The sequence below is a fragment of the Nicotiana tabacum genome, chromosome 13, assembly GCF_000715075.1.
Source record: "Nicotiana tabacum cultivar K326 chromosome 13, ASM71507v2, whole genome shotgun sequence".
NCBI classification, from domain to species: Eukaryota; Viridiplantae; Streptophyta; class Magnoliopsida; order Solanales; family Solanaceae; genus Nicotiana; species Nicotiana tabacum.
In genome coordinates, this window is record NC_134092.1 from 12,835,949 (window position 1) to 12,852,781 (window position 16,833).

General features: G+C 37.9%; 1 protein-coding gene and 1 non-coding gene across 2 annotated transcripts; both read left to right on the forward strand.

Moving 5' to 3' along the window:
- Positions 1-12,009: 12,009 nt before the first annotated feature.
- Positions 12,010-15,045, forward strand: LOC107804315 (uncharacterized). The gene is made up of 3 exons (XM_016628191.2): positions 12,010-12,180; positions 13,679-13,918; positions 14,814-15,045. The coding sequence occupies exons 1-3, from the start codon at positions 12,163-12,165 to the stop codon at positions 14,859-14,861; spliced, it is 306 nt and encodes a 101-aa protein (XP_016483677.1). The 5' UTR covers positions 12,010-12,162; the 3' UTR covers positions 14,862-15,045.
- A 105-nt stretch (positions 15,046-15,150) lies between these two features.
- Positions 15,151-15,231, forward strand: TRNAL-AAG (transfer RNA leucine (anticodon AAG)). The gene has a single exon. It is a non-coding gene; the product is annotated as a tRNA-Leu (tRNA).
- The last annotated feature ends 1,602 nt before the right edge of the window (positions 15,232-16,833 follow it).

The following is a 16,833-nucleotide window of genomic DNA, read 5'->3' on the forward strand; positions in this document are numbered from 1 at the left end:
TGCTGCTACCACACAATGACGCATTGGTTATTTATTTAAATGTGCTAGATTTTAAGACTAAACATGTTTTAGTGGATCCATGGAGTTCGGCTAATATCATACAATTGAGAGTATTGGAGAAAGATAAACTCACTGGAAGCATTATTCAGGCCACAAAGCTCCTCGATGGATTCAACCTCGCAAGTGTGACAACTCGGGGAGAGATTTTATTACTCACAAATGTTGAAGGAGTAATGAAAACAACTCTTTTCGAAGTGGTAGATGTTGATATGAGGTACAACATCATTCTGGGAAAGCCATGGTTGCACGAGATGAAAGTTGTACCATCAACATACCATCAATTGCTGAAGTTTCCAACACCCGAGGGAAATAAGTAGATAAGGGGTGACCAACCGGCGGCAAGGGTAATGAATGCAATTTCGGTCTCCAGTAGAAAAGGAAAGGAACATATGGCATAGCAATTACAGGGCCCAACACTACTCCTAAACTAGATGAAATTAGCTAGGCATCGGAAGATAATCAGGTGCCGAGATATTTCCAAGATCCATAAGTGACCGATGCGATGAAGTCCACAGTGGAAGACCTGAAGCAAGTGGCATTGTTAGAGGAATTCCTAGAAAGGAAATTCCACCTGGGGATAAGACTGCACCCGGAACTCAGGTCCGACTTCATTAAATTCCTTAAATCTAACGCCGATTGTTTTGCATGGCAGCATGAGGATATCACAGGTATCCTGACAGAGGTTGTCGTACACAAGTTACGTTTGGATCCTAACATACCTCCGATAAGACAAAAGAAGCGCCCGATCGCTGAATCCAGGAATAAATTTATCAAAGAAGAGGTAACCCGCTTACTTAACATCGGTTCGATCCCGGAGGTAAGATATCTAGACTGGCTAGCTAATGTAGTAGTAGTTCCTAAAAATAAGAATAAGTTTCGCATATGCATACATTATAAAGCTCTTAATAAGGCCTGCCCGAAAGACTCGTTTCCACTGCAAAATATGGATCAAATGATTGATGCCACAACCGAGCACGAGTTAATGAGTTTCATCGATGCTTATTTTGGGTACAACCAAATTAAGATGAACCTGGAAGATCAAGAAAAAACTTCGTTTATAACGAGTTTCGTTATATATTGTTACAATGTGAGGCCCTTTGGGTTGAAAAATGCCGGAGCCATTTATCAACGGCTTGTGAACAAAATATTTAAAAATCAAATAGGAAAAACTATGGAAGTTTATATAGACGATATGCTTGTTAAGTCTTCAAAAGCTGGTGATCATCTTAAACATCTGCAAGAGGCTTTCGACATTCTAAGAAAGCATAATATGAAGCTTAATCTCGAGAAATGCACGTTCTGGGTCAGCTTTGGTAAGTTTCTGGGGTTTCTAGTATCACAAAGGGGGATTGAAGTAAACTCCGATAAGATCAAGGCCATAGAGGATATCCCGGACCAATTGACAAGTGTGAAGGAAGTCCAAAGACTTACGGGGAGATTTGCAGCTTTGATCATATTCATTTTTCGATCGTCAGAAAAGTGTCATCGTTTCTTCGCACTGCTCAAAAAGAAAATTAATTTTGATTGGACCTCGGATTGCCAGCAGAATTTGAGTGATTTAAAGAAGTATTTGTCAAGCCCTCCATTGCTTTCAAAACCAAAAGAAGGGGAAACGTTGCTGGTTTACCTCGTGGTCTCGAAAGTTGCGATAAGTATGGTTTTAGTCTGAGAAGATGAAGGTACGCAATCTCCCATTTATTATGTTAGTAAAATTTTAACGTGAGCATAAACCCGTTACCCACATTTGGAAAAACTGGCCTTAGCTCTTGCAGTTGCCGCTCGAAAGCTGAGGCCCTATTTCCAATGCCACCCGATAGCCGTGGTGTCTACTTTCACTTTGCGGAGCATCCTCCATAAACTCAAGCTCTCGTGTAGATTGGCCAAATAGGCCATCGAAATGAGTGAGTTCGACATATAATATAAGCCGAGGAATGCAATTAAATCGCAAGTCTTGGCTGACTTCATGGCCTATTTTAGTTCAGGATTATTGCCTCAGGCAACCAAGGAAGAAATGATGATGTCAGAATTGACATCAGGGGTTTGGACCTTATTTACGGACGGAGCTTCCAATGTGAAAGGGTCCGGGCTCGGTATAGTCTTAATCATGCCTTCGGGGGAAACCCTGAGGAATGCCATCAGGACGGTCCATTTAACTAACAATGAAGCAGAGTATGAAGCTTTGATTTCAGGACCAGAGTTGGCCCAGGGACTTGACTCTTAGGTCATTGAAATCAAATGCAACTCACAGCTGGTGGTAAATTAGGTATACAAGATCTTCGAGACCAAAGCGAAGAGCATGCAACAATACGTGGTAAAGGTTCAAGCTCTGCTGGCGCGATTTTGAGAGTGGTCAATTACTCATATCCCAAGGGAAGAAAACGCAGAATCAGACGCATTGGCAAACCAAGGGTCATCAACAGAAACAAAGGGAATGGAGTCAGGGTCGATAGTACAACTGATGAACTCAATCCTGGATACAGATGGTTACTACGAGGTAAATTCAACTAGCCTTGTCTAGGACTGGAGGAATGAAATTATCTATTATCTCGAACATGGGAAGCTACCTGAAGACCCCCAAAATGTCCCGGGCGCTGCGCGCCAAAGCAGCGCGATATAGCTTCAAGGGAGGCCAATTGTATAGAAAATCGTTTCAAGGCCTACTGGCCCGATGCTTAGGAGTGTCCGAAACTAAATATGACATGGTAAAGGTTCACGAAGGGATATGAGGCAACCACTCATGCACAGATTCCTTGGTATTAAAGTTGGTAAGGGCAGGATATTACTGGCCCTGCATGGAACAAGACGCCAAGGACTTCGTGCGGAAATGTGATAAGTGTCAACACTACGCGCCACTGGTGAATCAACCGACAGAACCCTTACATTAGGTCCTATCTCCGTGACCGTTCATGAAATGGGGAGTGGATATCATTGGACCATTACCACCGACTCCCGAAAAGGTAAGATTTTTTTTAATTTTAACTGACTATTTTTCTAATTGAGTGGAAGCAGGTCCTTGTCAGCAAATCAAAGAACGGGAAGTGGTGGATTTCTTGTGGAAAAATATAATTTGCAAGTTCAGAATACCAAAAGAGATAGCATGCTACAATGTGCCATAATTTATCGGTGCAAAAGTTACAAAGTTCCTCCAAGATTTGAAAATAAATAGGATCACATCTTCCCTTTATCATCCGAGTGCATATGGTCAAGTGGAGTCGACGAACAAAGTAATTATTCAAAGCCTCAAGAAAAGGTTGGAAGTGTCTAAAGGAAATTGTCCCGAGGAATTACCCGGAGTTCTATGGGCATTCCGAACTACGACCAAGTCGAGCATAGGGGAAACCCCTTTTTCCCTCGTGTACGGTGCAGAAGATTTAATCCTGGTGGAAGCAGGGGAACCGACCTTGATATACTTCCAGACAGAAGAATAATTGAACAACGGAGCAATGCTTGTCAACTTGGAACTGCTCGATGAACGCAGGGAATTGGCATATGTAAGAATGGTAGCTCAAAAGTAAAGAATGGAGCGGTATTATAATCGAAGAGACAACCTCCGTTATTTCAAAATAGGTGACTTGGTCCTAAGGAAAGTAACTCACAATACCCGGGAGCTCAACGCGGGGAAGCTAGGTCCAATGAAGGAAGGCCCCTACCGGATTTCAACTATCACCAGAAAAGGTTCATACAAGTTGGAAAACCAAAATGGAGAGAAGTTTCCCAGGAATTGGAATATGGCACACCTCAAAAGATATTATTGTTGATGAACATTATCTGATCAGAAAGTATGTGCTGCACTCTTTTTTCCTTCGTTCAGTTTTTGTCCCAATTAGATTTTTCTGGCAAGGTTTTTAACGAGGCAGTAATAGAAAGAATACTACGAAGACAACAACAATAAGACCTTTAATAACAAGGCACACAAGCAGAGATCCACTTAGGGATGGTTAGATAATCTTTTGCTTTATAGTAAATTCCCACCGTAAAGTTAAGTTTGTTATTGAGCAAAGTTTATCTGATCATACACGAGCACAAACCGCTAGAGGGTTGTTGGATAGTTCTTTGCTCGATAGAATAAATTCCTAAGGGGAAGTAAAGTGTGTTACCAAGTTAAGGATTATCTAACAACACATTACTGGAATCTTCGAATATACAAGACTTCCATTGTTCCAATGCGCATTCTTCACATTCGAACAATGGGGGGATGGTATGAGGATACGGCAACAATGACAACCACATTAACGGGGAACAAAAAATCAGAAGTATATTTACATCATCGAAATCGGGGGTTGTGCAAACAACCTTGTAGAAACAAGTTGTACAAGTTAGCCACAAATAATGTCGATTTCTTTTCAGCATAACAAATACTTATGTATCTTTTCAAAAAAGAAGGAATAAAATGAAATCGTTTTGTTTTTATCTTGTTTCTTGTCTGAACGATGAATTAACTTTGTCATTTGAAAGTTAAATAAGTACTTCAAATGTTAGTGTCATAATGAACATAAGACGTCCTTTTCAAGAGCACCATAAACATAAGAAGACCCTCTCTTATATAAACCTTCATGGTAAAGGGTTGGTTATGGAAGAATTTATGCTCGGAATCAAAAATGCTATCGGGAAAAAATACACCCGAAGCCGCATATGAAAAGGACGCAAAAAGTAAACTTGCGCAAATACTTATCAAAGCCCTCACGGAAAAGGGCTGATGCCCGGAGCCAAAAATGCTTTCGGGGAGAATACACCCAAAAGTTTCACATAATAAGACACAAAAAAGTCTACGCAAAATTCTTAAAGAAAATGCAAAGATTAAAAGCTTCCATGAATATTCTAACAATAAGAAGACTCAAACAATACTTGAGCAAAAGTTGTTTTTTAAATTCATGACAAAATGGCATATATACGAGAACTGGAAAAAGAAAATAAAAGCTAAACTGCATTTTCTCCTGAACCAGGAAGAGGAGAAGTGTTCGCGCCCCCGAAAAAAGTAGATGGATCCGCTGATGGCTCAAACGTTTTCACTAGTTTGGCCTTCGACATCATTATCCTCCAATTCTTCTTCGGTTCCCGAAAATTCGGAACCAAAACCAGAAGGACCAGGTGCATCGAACATCGATGGGAGTCCATTTTTAGCAGCTAACTCAAGCTCGCGGGCCTTAGCAATTTCGGCATCAAAATCAATGACACCAGTTTTGGCCTCTTCTAAGGTTTTTCTCCTCATGCTGTACATGTCATAAGTATTTTCAACAACGAGGGAAGCCGCTCGGCGCTTAAGTTCTTCTTTGAGTCGGGTTACCTCGGTAGAAAGGTTTTCCCGGGCGGACCTAGCAGATTTGAGGCTGACATCAAGGTCGCGAACAATTGAACTAAAGAGCCTATTATGCTCTATAGTTTTCCTGTACTTTTCTTCCAGCTGGGCGTGTCTCGCTCTCACTGCAGAAAGCTCTTCAATTTTGGAGTTTAAGACTGCCTCTAAGTTAATCACTCTTTCAGTAGAGGCAACCTCATGTTCGGTTGCGGCAAGAATGGCGTTATGGACTGCAACCCATTTGGCCCTGCTTCGTCAAATCTAACCCTCAAAGGGCCAATCTCTTGGATAAGGGTTACTACTTTTTGTTCACTATGCCGCTAACAAGCTTCCAATAGAACAGCCTCAGTGGCTTTGGTTTCCATTTCCGAAAGGCAAGCAACATGTTGCTCTTTCTCTGCCAAAAGTTGAACCGTGCTGAGATAATTTCTTCTTTTTCACGTATCAACCTCTGAAGGCTCTCAAAAGCGAGAAAGTTTGCCTACAAAAGTAATAAGGGTAAAATTCAGGAGATGTTCACATCCAAAAGTGGAAGAAGTACTAAAGGAAGAAAAGAACGTACCGATACGGCGTTATGCATAGCATTGTTCAACAAACACTCTCCTGAGAGTGCTCGAATGTTTTCCCAGTCTTTATCTGAAGCCAAAGGCTTCAGATAATTAGCAAGCTCCACCGGTCGGGATAGCAAGATGCATCTGGTAGAGACCGAAAGAGTAACATTCCTCCTCCTTTGTGGATCTTCAGAAGGGGAAGCATAATTTTGCCCCAAATTCCCATGAACTGGGGACTGTGGAAGAGGAACATCTTCTTCGTAGTCAGACGCAGCCGGCAGAGGTGATGTAGCAGTTGCTGGTATTGGTGAAGATGAAGATGAAGCTAATAGAGTTGAAAAGTGAAAAACAATTACGTCAAGTGCAGTTGTTGGGGCCCGAAAACGGGAGTCGACATTATCTACTAAATCAAATTCTCCCCAAAGTGCCGAGGCATCGTCCTCGGTTGGTGTAACTCTCTCAATAGGTTGAGCAACATGTGGAGATGATGAGAGTCGTCCTCTTCTATGTAGAGAAGCTCCCTCATCACTAGCTTCTTCATCATCATCGATCATCACAGTGTCTATGACCAGCCCGGAAGGAGGGCCAGTTACCATCGTTGCCGGAGAAGACTCGGGGACATCGGTCCTCACCCTTTTATTATTTTCCCCGGTTGTAGAAGAGCGTCTTCTATTTAGTTGTTTGTCTTCCAGCCGGAGACTCCGGAGAGAAGCATTTGCTCTCGAAGCAGGCCCAAAGCCACCTGTTCGAGTAAGCGCCTCATGAAGCAGCCTCGTCGCATCAGCAGGGTCAGCCAAGACATCCTCCTCGAGAACAGTGACAGAGCCCGCGGGTAGACCTAATTTCATAGATGATAAGTAGGGATTTTGACCGCTTATTTGCTCTTGTTTACTTACGTTTTAGCACAAAATGCTTAAAGGTATTCCTGAGAACTAATGAAATGTGCTTTCTTGCAGGCATATTGGGAAATGAGCCAAAGAAGTGAAAATTAACTCAAAAAGGAGTAAAATTGGACAAGAACCAAACCAAAACAAAAAGGCTGCAGTACGGACCACACAATACTGTGTGCGATCGCAAACTCTGAAGATGCACTGATAGAATTTCTTCACAGAGTGCGGACCGCACAATTATTGTGCGACCGCAGAAGACTAGATTCAGAGACTTGTAGTTTGGGAGCTTAAAGATGTGCGGACCGCACTATTATTGTGCGGCCACAGGATGCCAAAATGCGGCAGCACTCATAAATGTGCAGTCTGCAGAATGAACCAAGATCTAGTCCAAGAGCAAGAGTTCAGCCGCACTCAGAAATGTGCGGTCTGCACAATTAGAGGAAATGCAGCCGCATCTCACTTTTATGCGACCGCAGAAAGCCAACCTGACTAGTCAATCTCAAAGTGCGGACCACACACATAATTGTGCGGCTGCACAACCTTCGCATGGGCAATTTTGTCAGATATTTTCAATTGGGTATAAATAGATCTTTTTGTCATTTTTAGGTTAAGTTTGGTGCACCTGAACATTTAGAGCCGTTTTTATTTACTGTATTGGGTAACTTTGTACTAGTTTAGCATTTAAACATTAGATTTTCTTTTCTTAATCAATTATTATGTATTTTATCTTAGCTTCTTCTTTAATTTCTTCATTTTCCATGAGTAGCTAAACCTTTAGCTAGGGTTGTGACTCAATCCTAGTATGGGTACTTAATGGATGATTGATTTAGGGCTTATTTATGATTGGGTATATGATATTTAGCCTAGTTCTTGCTTGAATTTGAGAATTGATGGTTGCAAACATTGCTTCATACCTAATTGACTTAGTTTTTTCTTGAGAAAGTGAGACTATGTCTAGGAAAACTTGGCTAACAAGAATTGTGGTGAACTCAATAAATTGATAGCCCTAATTAAAGGGTCGAATCTAGAGATAGTAAGACCCGACTTCAGCATTTATCACTTATTTCGTGAGATACCCATTTGGACTTGAGAAAGCCAAATTGGGCAAAATCACTCAAACTACCGAGAGGTATAGAGTGAGTAAATAAATGTGATTGCTATATTGTATCTCGATCAACCAAATATGCCCTAAAGCTCTAAATCCGTTAGGTAACCAACTAGGCGGATGTCGCAACCCTAGTTATTTTATAACGTGAAAAACAATCAAAACCAAAAACATTGTCTCTTAGCTTTACAATTACAAGCATTAGCGTAAAAGTAGAAGTCGAAACGACAATTGAAAATGTTGAAGTGTAATCTTAGGCACGTCGTACATTCACACTAGGTATATACCTAATCCCACATCAAGCTCCCTGTGGAATCGACCCCGACTCGCATTGGGTTTTTATTATTGTATCGACCGCCTCGCAACCTAAATTAGTGGTGTGAGTTTGGGTGACATCAATAGACAAGTTAGAAGAGATTAATCAAGTTCTTTACACGAAAAATTGAAACAAGATGAGTTTGAATTACCATGATTCTTGGCCTTCCACCCATATTTAGGGGCCAGTTCTTTCCACAAGCGAGTCTCGGGCATCGTAACGTCCAAGATTTTCTGTACTCACCGGTCCAAATCTTCAATCACCGGTGGGACCCATCGAGTTGCTGAAATAAACGAAGGATGGAGGGTCAATACGGCCATTAAAATATTTTAGTCAAAGGAAATACTAAACAAAAGGCTTACGAGTGCGACTCCAAGCGGCCGGAAAGAATGAAGTCGTTGCCGGTATGATATCGTTGGTGGAAATTACAACGAATCATTCCATCCACCCACGGTTGTTGTCATCATCCATGCTAGACAATAAAGCATGGTGGCCATGCTTGCAGAGGTTTATCATTCCCCGCAGAAGATTTTGGGAGAATAAAGATTCATCATGTGAGCTAAGGATAGTTCCTCTCCAGTTTTCTGGCACAAACACCGAAGGCAAGCAGCCGTCCTCCACACAGAAGGACTTACTTGTGCCAAACACACCTGGTAACGAAGGCAAAATTTTGCAATCACGGAGTCAAGCTCTCCGCTCAAAGAAAACACACCCAAAGTAAAGGAATACGTGTAAACATATGTAAAACCCTCCTTGGGAAGGGTGACTCACTCCGATAGATCATGAGCGATAATTTCTACGTCATGGCAGCGATAGTCTTCCTTCACAGTAGGAATGCTCAAAGGACATATGGAATAAGGATACGTGCTAACGGCCCATGTATGAGAATTAATAATAGGAAATTTCTCTTCGAAGTCTTTTGTGGTAATAAGACTTCTAGGGATGATGGAGCCCACTGTTGGAGGAGAAAAATCCTCGGCTTTATTTTTACTTTTTGAGAAACCGGTACGTTTCAAAGAAGAAGCCATTATAAGAAAGAAAAGGTTTTTCGTTTGAAGAGAATTAGGAAAAAAGATGAAGAAACAATATACAAGTTATATGAAGGAAGTTCGAACAATTATGAAATATAAGGGTGGAAGTTGATACGTATAAGTAAAAGTTTTGGCGGCTAAATTCATGGCCAGGATTACCTCGATAATCGGCAAAAGATGTGCTGAATCATGGGAAGATACGTGTTCGGGGCATTAAATACGGAGAGACATGAGTCTAATCAACCGTCAGAAGCCTTCAGGGGGAATTATAGTAATTCCCGCCAAAAAAATATTTCTACCAAGTTCCCGATAACACAAAGTTATGTCATCGGAAAGCAGGTAGACTATTTGTATTGGGTAAAATATGTTATGACACGTGACCGTCCAAGAAAGGGATACGTGGAGCCCAAGTCACGGAGATGATTGAAGACTGAAGACAACTGTTTCGTTTGTCACCGGGAGATGTAATAAATGCTCTTCACCTAGTAGCATTCAATAGAGAATATTCATAGCATTAAGAGCAGTTATCCGTTACAAGAAATTTATCATTTATGTTCACCGTTACATCTTCATAAATACCCCGCATAATTGACATTAAAGAAGGGTACGACCCTAGGACTTTCTTTATAGATATAAATATTGAGCTCAGTTGTCATTGTAAAGGGGGAAATTTTTTGGCAAACTTATATTATATTTTATACAAAACTCAATCCAATTTTATCTTCTGATTTCTTGATTCTTTTGTTGTTGTACTTGGAAACCTTATTCCCGGAATTATTGCTTCTGCTGCTTTGCCTATATCTTAAGGCTAAGTATTGCGTGATTCTTCAATTATTTATTTATTTTAGGATCAAATTAATTCACTTATATAGAAACCACGTATAAATTCAACTGTACCATTTTACGAGTAAATAATTACCTTCTAATTTAATAGAATGGTGAATAGCAGTAGCCTTAAAAAGTATATGTAGTAGCTCGATTAGATTGTTAGTAGCCTTAATAAGGTGTACAATCCGATCCGAAAATCTGAAATATTTACCCAATCCAAACTTTAAAATCGATCCGATCCAATTTAATTCGGATTGCATTTTATAAAATCCGAAATTCGAATTTACCATCTGAAATGTACTAAATCTGATCCGATCCGATCGATGCACAACTCTACCCTTATGCCTTGAGCACAATGGCCGGGCCAAAGTGTGGCATTCCGTGAGAGTAAGCTAACCCCAAAAACTTATTCGCAATTCGAATTGCAAGCTGCAATTCACTTGCATGAACCTAGAAGTCGGTAATCGCCGATAAGATCGAATAGCAAATAATAACTACATTAATTTCTTACGATAGGAAATAGTATACGGAAATCAGTATATATAATTTAATCTTTAGTATTTATATATTAAAAAAAATCTATAGTGCTGGGTATACTGGCTATCACTTTTGCTTTGCATTTATTTTCTGATTTTCATGATGTTGTTATTTTTCCTAGGGTATCTGTCGGTGATATTGATATTGTCTCCTTTTGTCTTCTTGAGCCGAGGGTCTTTCGAAAACAGCCTCTCTACTCTCCGGGGTAGGGGTACGGTTACACACTACCCTCTGGATTGTTGTTGTTGTTGTTGTTGTTGTTATTTATATAAAAATTTACTATAATTGCTCTAGAATTAACCCGATAATATAAATAAACTTTGCACACACTAGCGTTAACGCATACTCCCCACAATTTAAGTTAAACTCAAAAAGAAAACGTGTCAAAGACTTGACAACTAGGGTTGAGCTTCGCAGAATTCGAGCCAGTTTAGTAGCGGTGGGCATAATACCGACCGAATCGAAAAAACTGGCCGAACTGAAAATTTTGATTTATTCGGTTGGTTTGCGGTTTATTATTTTAAAAAGTTCGATTCGGTGATCGGTTTTAATGGTTCGGTTTTCGGTTAAACCTAAAAATCGAATTTTCAACCCAATCTTGGATTCTGTTCAGTTCTCTATATCCGGATGTTCCCAAATTTTTAACCCAATCTTGGACTCTGGTTCATTATTTTGTATACATAACTGAAGTGAAGATGCCTTCAGAACCGAGTCTTTCAAAGCAGACTCTTTATTCACAACCTTATTTGTCCAATTAAACGGTAAAGCATTTTCATTATCACAAAGATTAGATTTTTCGGGTTTATTTGGTGTCTCATTCTCTTTGTTATCAGAGACAATGAGTTGGTTCTTGAGCAAATGAACACCCAATGCTTCTCCTATAGTGCTGTCACTATCACTGCTGCTGCTTCTGTTTTGTCTTAGCTCAGTCAAGGGATTATCATAAAGGGAATTATATGAATTTGAAGAACGTAGAAAGGTTGGAATTTTTTTGAAGACAGTAGAAGCACTTGAATTAACCGAACTGAAATTCTACCGAAACCGAACCGAACATGAATAAACTGAATCGAACCGAAGTTATTATGGTTCGATTTTGATTATTAAAATCACAAACCGAAAACCGAATTAACCGAATCAAAATTCTACAAAATAGAACCAAACCGACTGATGCCCACCCTATAATTTAGCATGAAAAAGGGGACCAAAAGGCAAAACTGCAAATATGTAAATTGTAAAGACCTTTTGTTTTCAAATTTAAAATCCAATAGCAATTTGCTTTTTAGACGTAACCAAAGACCCTACTTGTTCTCTTTCATTTCTTTTAATTAAAAATTAAATAATAATAATAATAATAATAATAATAATAATAATGCGATCTTTCTTCTTGATAACGTACTATCCAATATACAACACATCAATCAGGAAAGTCCCTTCCCCTGTTTCTGTCAACTTCCCTACAAGGCTACACCACACCATTAACTGCTTTATTAGTTCTTTCCCTTTTCATATTAGTAACTTCAGAATACTTTTTCTAAACTCTGGTTTGCAATGGAAGATCGCAAAGAGGTAATCTATCTTTTCTTATACTATATGCTTATTGCTTGTTTTTCTTGCTACCTTTTTTTTTATTGAATATGGTGGGAACTTATAGTTAAAACTTAGAACTGTCTCTTGTGTTTTGCTGAAGTACCTTTCTTGATGTTTCTGTACGTGTATGTTCTGCTTGTATCTATACATTCAACTTGAACAAGAATATCCCATATAGATTTATAGATGCTTTTGTTCTGCTAATCATTAACTCTCTTTTTAAAATTTTAGTAGATTTTTACGTACATATCTATATTCCGTATCGACAATTATGAATTTAGATGAACCTTGTAACTGAAAGATTACGTCGAGGTTAGTGGCGTATGGTTCCAAATTTGGTGAATAATTGAGCCGTCTCTTTACTCTTCGTTACTAAAATACCAGATTTTTATCAATATGACTCTGACTTTTACAACTAGACCAAAGCTCCAGGGTATTTACTTGTAGTAATTATGCATCATCTGCATGTGTTACTGTGAAAAAGCAGTTGTTGTTTTTTATTTGCTTGGTGGTTCAAATTTACCAAATTTAGTCAAGAATCATCAATATGGTCAACTTTAATCATCTAAAGTATTTGGATAATTAATAGGGGTAATTAGTCAAAGTTCTCATTTCCCTCCTGCATACTCTTCTGGAGTTGTCTGAGGAGTTATGGGTGTCAATTCATGACCAGAATTTCCTACTATCTTTTCTTCCATTTAAATCTATGTTATTGTATTTTTTAAGTTTTATTTGTGGTAGAATATTGGCTCAGGATTAGTCAAAGTTAGACTTTGAATTGTCAGCTAATCGCACAAATAGTTTGAATATGCAAAGTTCAATGGAAGGAAAAATATGTACTCCACTTAGCAGTTGTTTCCTTCCAGCTGGACCAGCCTATATATTTTAGTTAATATTTCTTTAATAAAGTTATGATTGTTAATACACGAGTGTCTACGTTTAAATTCCTAAAGAAAATTTGTAGGTAATGAAAATCAGTGACTTGATATGCTCTATATAACTTTGGTGTGATGAATTTGAATACTAAACTGGACTTAAACCTTCTGAAGAATATGAAATAACTTGCTTTTAGGTTAGAATAGTATATAGGAATATCTGAATAAATACTACACATTGTGTTTAAGTGTGGAGCTTTGGAGCAACAATAAAGTTATTTCCATGTGACCTATAGGTCACGGGTTCAAATCGTGGAATCAGCCAGACTGCCTACATCACACATCCTTGGGGTGCGGTCCGTCCTCGAACCTTGCATTAGCGCGGGGTGCTTCTTGCACTGCGCTACCCGACCCTATATTTAAGTGTCAAATTTGGAATTTAGACGGTGTGAGTTATGAAACTGGATTTTGAAATGTATATTTAACTCGATCTACACTTGTTTTTTGCACGTGTGTATAAGCACTGGGTTCTACAAAACCAGCAAACCCATGGTTGGATCCGCCACTACGACTCATTTACGTAAATCTTCTTTATTTTACAGAAGACTGCACCATGGTTATCTGTACCACAGTTTGGGGACTGGGACCAAAAAGGTGCATTGCCAGACTACTCACTGGATTTCTCAAAAATAAGAGAGAATAGGCAACAGAACAAGAGGAATTTGTCAAGAGTTAGTCTTGGTAATGAGGAAGAGCTTATTTCCTCAACTACAACTAATGCAAATACAGGCCACTCAGCCCACAACAATGATCAAAATTACCATCAAAACCAATCTCCAACTGTAAGATTTCGTGACATTTTTTGTTTAAATTGCTGATATAGTTATTAATAGTGGTTTTTAGTTAGCTTAGAAGGATTTATTATAGCATTAAATACATAGATAAGACAAGTAGTTGTCAATTATTTATGAAGAGTGGCAAAAAGTATCTAGAGGGATACATTGGTAGGGCCAGTGGCGGAGCCATGTTATGCATAGGATCCAATTCGTCTTGAAATTATACTGTGCAAATAGGGTAATAATATTTGTGTTCATTGTTCATTAATGGAAATTACTTGAATTTTTAGCGTGGACAATAGGGAAAGAAGCATGGTCCATATATAAATGGTTTTAATTAGGCACAAATGCTGTTCTCATGTGGATTTCCTCTCATTGATGTTGATGCAATGTGGTCATTGGATAAATAGTATATCACATGAAATCTGTATATACAAGTTGCAATTAAGAAAGTGATGTTTGCCTTATTGGGTAAGAAACTTCTCTTACTCAGAAAAATTGCCTGAGGAAATGGTCTAATTCTAGTAATGCACATGCAATTGCTATTGTATGTCAGGTACTTAGTGTCTAACTTGTGGTGAAACTGTGGCTTTGTCTTGCAGATACAATCTCTTCCACTTGTGTGAATGACATAACATTGATCTGAAAGAACATATTTCATCTTGATTTTAATTTCTACCTAACAACAAGAAACCTCTAATGTTGGATTTGATTTGAAAGATAGACGATTAGGACCGAGCGGCGCGGTGAAAACGTTAGGATCCCTTCACTCCTTAACCAAAGGTCTCGATTGCGAGCCTGAGAATAGAGAACCTTTTGATAGGGAACATTTTTGCTCTACTTAGTGGCCTCCTTTATTTGTTTTGACATTCACCTTTTCTTTTTTAATTTCTTTTGACAGACAAGGAGAAGCATTTTCAGTTACTTCAATTGCTGTGTGAAAGCTTGAGAATTCATGGGACTGATTTTTGTGTTTTTATGTAATGATAATGTACCAAGGTGATCTTCACTCCCCAGGTTTCGAAGTTGTTAAAAGTAGGAAATATTCTTGGTTTTTCAGATTTTAATGATCAACAATTGTTTGTCAAGAATAGTAATTAAGTGTTAATTAATGATGATGGCTTATTGTTGTCCACTGTTTTAATTAGATACTCTGGCTTGAAAATTTCCTCTCAACAAGATTGTTCACTTCGATTGAACTAAATGATTAAAATTTTAGCAACTTCAATTGTGTCAATGTTGAGATGGCCGAGTTGGTCTAAGGCGCCAGATTAAGGTTCTGGTCCGAAAGGGCGTGGGTTCAAATCCCACTCTCAACAATTTGATATGTTGTTTCAATCATCTTTTACTTTTTAAAATATATCGGAAGTTTAGAATTACTCACACACTGATTTTAGGAGACAGAAATTGGTCGTATATGAAATCAAAATCTTAACAGGGTGTCAATGGATATTTGAAAACCGATTGAACCGAACCGGTTTTTAGGTTTCTATTAATAAAATCGTAGGTTTTTATATAACTCTACAATCGTACCGATAATTAGGGTATATTTTTTATTTTATGAAAATAAACCAAAAAAATACCGAACCGTATCAAATAAATTTATATGTGAAAAATATATATGTTAAGTTTAAAAATAATAATTATATTTTTCTTTGGGCCTAGGAATTTTAAAAATTGTTACAAGTCAATAAGTAATTAAAATCAAAATCCTAATTCCCAAACCTAATATGCTACTCCTACTGAAACTAAATTATTTCTAACATATTCACTAGCAAGACACAAAGTGTATATTCTAGCGGTTATGAGTAGCAAACTACAATGTATTGAATGTATTTCCCTTCGTATAATTTAGATTTATCTTTTTGAATATTTAATCTTCTATAAACTTTATTCATGAGTCCCAACTTAGTTAATATTTTTCTACTCGTATGATTTATCTTTCTACTCATCTTTGCTTAGTGTCTTTTACACTGTTGTAGAGTAGTTGATGGATCTATACTTTGTCCATCTTTCATATTTTCTTAATTTATCATTATTTAAATAGTAAATTGTCTAGAGAGTTTTGCTAAGTCTTATAAAAATATGTATATTATGACATTCTACTTTTACTAGTGATTTTTATATGATATTTAAAAAATATCAAAAATTAACCAAATTGTACCGATACCGAAAAGTCTAATTTTAGTTATATATAATAGAATAACCGAAAAATTAATATGATACAAATTTTACAAAATAACAACCGAAGCATTGACACCCCCGAATATGAGGCTACTTTAAAGGCAGTGTGGTTGACGTTTAAATGCTTTTTTTGCTTTGTTCTTTTCCGGTGGTTATTCCATCACCCAATGAAATTGAGTAGTAACTACAGTAGTAAATACTGAATATTTATTTTAATTAAAAATAAAAGATCAAGTCATAACACGATAATCTTTGGCCATTCAACTTAACAGTAAGTTTATATCCGACCTCATTTATTAATGATGGCGAATGAGGACCATATTTTATAGGTTAGGGTTAAATTTGGACTTTTACCTTAAAATTATTGTTTTTTTTGAACTAATTACATTTTGCTTTAGATTAAAAGGGTATTTTTTTTCTCTAATGAACAAGCCAACTACCAAGATAGCAGATTGAGACAAGTCGCCAGTATAAGATTTGGGGAATATATCGAGGAAGAGATCAAATAATCTTTGAGCAGTTAGATATGAGTAACATATTTATGTGTTTTAATTTGAGGAGTAAAGCAGCTGATATTTATACCAAATCTTGATATTCGATTTAAATTATCGAATAACTTATATTGTTTCTATTTCCAATCTAAAAATAGTAACAGTTAAGTTTGACACCATCAAGAAATATGGTATGTACTGAACCGTTCATTCAAACCTGAACCTTCCTTGGAAAATCACACTGAA

What these genes read in the sequence shown, in the direction of transcription:
- LOC107804315 (XM_016628191.2), top strand. An exon ending in ATCAAAACCAATCTCCAACT is followed by an intron (nt 13,919 to 14,813) that starts GTAAGATTTCGT and finishes TTCTTTTGACAG; the next exon opens with ACAAGGAGAAGCATTTTCAG.